Raw genomic sequence first — 4113 nt, forward strand, 5'->3', positions numbered from 1 at the left:
GTGGTTTCTATCTGAGACAAAATTAGAAAGTTTCATTGTAATTTTAATATCCATTTAAAAAATAAACAACTTTTATATCATTAATAATATATTTTTTTAAATTTTAATTATAAAAAATTAGGTATTTATTATGAATTTAAGCTTATCAGCATTGCTCGTTATAATCCAGTTTTTTTTTTTTTTTTTTTTTTTTCTTCCAAAAGGTGGAAAAACCTATCAAACTCAGTTTGTCAAACCAACATTGAGGACAACCATCTCTGGCTGCTATCCGCGAATGTCAGTTGACACATCACTGTTATCAAGGAAAACCACGCCACCTGAAATAACCCGCTGGTGGTCCGTAAGGGAGCAGACTTTCACTCCTGCCAGATGCCTCTAGGTCTTGGGCCGTTAACCTGTTTCCTTAAGTCCGAGGAAGACGAGCTCTTAGCCAAGCAGAAGCAGTTTTAGGGCATACTCCAGGGCCAAGTTATAATCCAGTTAAGCTGAAGCTTTGAATATTTTTGAAAATAAGGGTCAATATATTTATTCCCGTTATAACAATATGCTGATCGTTAAGCTTCGGAGATTTTTTAAAACAGCTGTTATTAATTTCTGTGGGCCCCATCATAATCGTCGGGATCATTGACCTTAATGATGGCTTAAGCTTTGGATTTTTTTAATGTAACGTTGGGCACTTTCCAGTGGATAGATTATTAAAGATTGGTTGTGAACACAAAACGTTCCTTGACATTAACAAAATTTCCCTGCATACTGTAAGTCGGTTGCTTTAAATCATTGTATTGGTGATAAACCAGAGAATCTTTGCCCATTCTAAATCGAGGATTTTGTGCGAACAGAGAAATATGATCGTTAAATTCGTTCCGATTTATTTGACCCATGTTTATAATTCAACATAAAAAAATTTGAAATTCATTAAAAAAATGTTAATTCGTTAGGTGCTCAAATGGAAGATCAAACTGATTTATTTGACATGGTGTCGAAATTCGTTAGGCGCTCAATTAAAAGATCAAACTGATTTATTTGACCCATGTTTATGATTCAACCAAAAAAAATTGAAATTCGTTGGGAGTTCAATTGGAAAGGTCAAACCCGGACACTTTGCTGTAAAATGAGCAAAACATTCTCAGTAATAAAAAAAATTCGATTGTACCCCAGAATCAGAAGCTATACAGTCTTAATGAGCCCTTGCGATGGCTACAGGCTACCGGCAGTTTCTAATCTTCAAACCACAGAAACATCCCCGTCAAATAACATACTTTGGCTCACAAAATCTCTATTCATATAATCTTCCAGCTGGCTTGCATCCCAGCTATCTTCATATAATGTAAGCTGTGGACAGTTATCAAACTTGTCATCGAACAGCCAGTCTTCCCCAAGTGATTTGAGATACGGGTTCTCCGACAAACCCTGCGTTGTTTCGTTTAGAGATGGAAAAATTTCGTGCTTCAATTCCAGAACGGGGCTCGGAGGAATGCCGAGCTCATCATCTGAAGCCTCTAGAAGATATGAAAGATCAATCCCCGTGTCAGAAGCTAGGGTTTGGGTTTGGTGGCTACTAAAACTATACGAGGCCGCTGAATTCTCTTCAGAGTTGGAAGGGAGATAAGAAGTGGAACTTGTCGTGCCAATCTCTTCTTCCAGGATTCTCATCAATCCATTGACGGCCTCCTCATTCGGAGCGCATTCTTCTTCTTCCTCTTCTTCTGCTAAGGTTTTGTCTAATTGTGAAAGAAAACCGTCAGTTTCTTTGCCATGGAAGCGTTTCCTATCTCCAACATCGATGGAATCCTGCAGAAACTCAGGCTCACGTTCTCGTTTCCCGAGCGTCTGACACATGCTTGCGAAGTGCGCCGAAGATCTCAAAACGGAAAACAACTGTGGGGGCACAGACCATAAGAAGGTAATGATTTCGCGGCACTGAGGAACTCCTATTTCCTGCTATTATCGCTGAAATGGGTAGCAAAGCGCCTACGATAACAGCGGATAGACCTATTATGCATATAGCATCTCAGAATTTCAGACACAAACAACTCTATAGACGGAAAGCATTTATATTCAAAATTATGGGGGATTTGGCTGGATCAGCCCGTCATTCCTGGATGTTAAAGATTGGATCAGCCCGTCATTCCTGGAAGTTAGAGATTGGATGAGCCCGTCATACCTGAAAGTCAGAGATTAGAGTACGGAAGGAATAGCTCTTCCTGTCTGCCATCACTCCCTGTTGCCACTTACTGTCTGTCATTTTCTTGGATCAGTTCCATTTAGAAAGACTTGATGGGTGGACAATTTCCGCCTAATGACGCCCGTAACACACTTATCCTGCGTTTTATTCGAGACCCCCCGCCCCGAATATCCAGGGTTAGGATTAGGGATTAGGGGAGAGCGAAACCTTTTCCGCGTGTTCACATCTCAAATTATTAAGGGGTTAATGCGGTTTGTAATGGACTTGTGGATGAACGGTCATGAAGTATGGTTCGACATAAACAATATTTATTCCAGCCCTCGTTATGGATTTTGACCTTATTGTTTGTTTATTTACATTAACTTATTGATTGTTCGACACGCTCGAGTATGTAATAATCCACTTTAAAATATGTTTACTGGGAAATTGCTATTAAGAAAGACCATATGGATGACAATGTAAGCATATAACTGCAATCAACATTGGAATTTTGAAGGCATCAGAGATCCTGAAGCTATGGCCAAATTGGATAAACGATAAAGACATTTGTGTCGAAGAATACACTGTTGGAGGGGCGTAACCAATATTATATATATATATCTATCGTGTAAAATTTCGGTTTATTTTGGCGGACAATCTGTCCAATCGTACGCCATCTTCGACCTGGATTAAAAATGCGTATCACTAAAAGTCGAAACTGGATTTTTATAACGCACTTTGCTTTACAAATTCAAAGACAAATTAAGAGTAAAATAGCAAAACGTGTCGGACATGAATGGGCATTTTGGACCATCTAATATTTGACTCGCCAATTTCTGCACGTTACATTCGTGAGTGACTGACTGGCTCACCACTAATTCGCAATAATCTGCAAATTGCAGGGGAAGCGGATAAAATATTGGGTAGTTGGTGTGAATGAGGCAAGGATGTGATCGAAGCCTGTCAATTGTCCCACGCCAAAGAGCTGTTTGCCAATGAAATGGAGTATACGACTCAGAAATTGAATCCAAAAGCGTTCCACTTTTGGCATAGTGCCGGGTGAATATATCGCAAGAAATTTACCAAATATATGCTTGGAAATTTAAAAAATGGTTTATTATATAATTGAGCATGCTTTGAGATATATTTTAAATATGAATTTGAAATATAATGCTCATCCACCATGGGGATATATATATATATATATATATATATGGGGGGATATACATATAAAGCAAATATTATCTTGACATATATTTTAAATATAAATTTAAAATATAATGCTCATCCACTATATATATATGGGGATATACATATAAAGCAAATATTATCTTATGGAAATATCCAAAAGAATATGTAATTTTATCTTTGTATTAAAATATTTACATTTCGACTTCAATTGATTTGAAATTTAAATGTGGAGCAATTGAAATTATTATAAAAAATAAAAATAATTTTCATAATTTATTATTATTATTATGTATCACAAGGATATGGGGTGCATTCTGATCCACTGATTTGTGTGTAAATTTCACAAAACCAATTACAACATGTTTTTAGAGATTTAGGGAAATGATTTTTTCACTAAACTACTCAAGATAAGATACTTTCACATATCTCTCTCTGGATGCAACCACACATTGTATCATTACTTCAAGGTGCTCCATGACTCGAGAAAAACTCTTCTCAAAATTGAACCTTGCCCAATAGTGAAAAACTCTTTACTTTCCACTAAACCCATATAAGATTGTAATTTTATTTTTATTAACAATATTCCAAAAAGCTATATATATATATATATATATATATATATATATATATAATTACAAATAAAAATATTTATATACAAATAGGGAATCAAAATTTTTATAAATATAAATAATATTATTAAAAACTAGTATAAATTTTCTTAACTCTTAATCTATCAAGTATTGCCTAAAATCAAAACT

At 35.8% G+C, this 4113-nt stretch overlaps 1 protein-coding gene across 1 annotated transcript; it reads right to left on the minus strand.

The window, feature by feature from the left end:
* Nucleotides 1-1061: 1061 nt before the first annotated feature.
* Nucleotides 1062-2427, minus strand: LOC149170897 (uncharacterized). The gene has a single exon (XM_089427379.1). It carries the CDS (start codon nt 1837-1839, stop codon nt 1225-1227), a length of 615 nt encoding a protein of 204 aa, XP_089283505.1. The 5' UTR covers nt 1840-2427; the 3' UTR covers nt 1062-1224.
* Nucleotides 2428-4113: the final 1686 nt, after the last annotated feature.

The sequence above is a fragment of the Pinus tabuliformis genome, chromosome 4_2 (assembly GCF_031772625.1).
Source record: "Pinus tabuliformis cultivar Carrire ecotype Pingquan chromosome 4_2, CPIR1, whole genome shotgun sequence".
In the NCBI taxonomy this organism is placed as follows: domain Eukaryota; kingdom Viridiplantae; phylum Streptophyta; class Pinopsida; order Pinales; family Pinaceae; genus Pinus; species Pinus tabuliformis.

What these genes read in the sequence shown, in the direction of transcription:
- LOC149170897 (XM_089427379.1), bottom strand. Translation starts at nt 1,839, where the DNA reads ATGTGTCAGACGCTCGGGAAACGAGAACGTGAGCCTGAGTTTCTGCAG.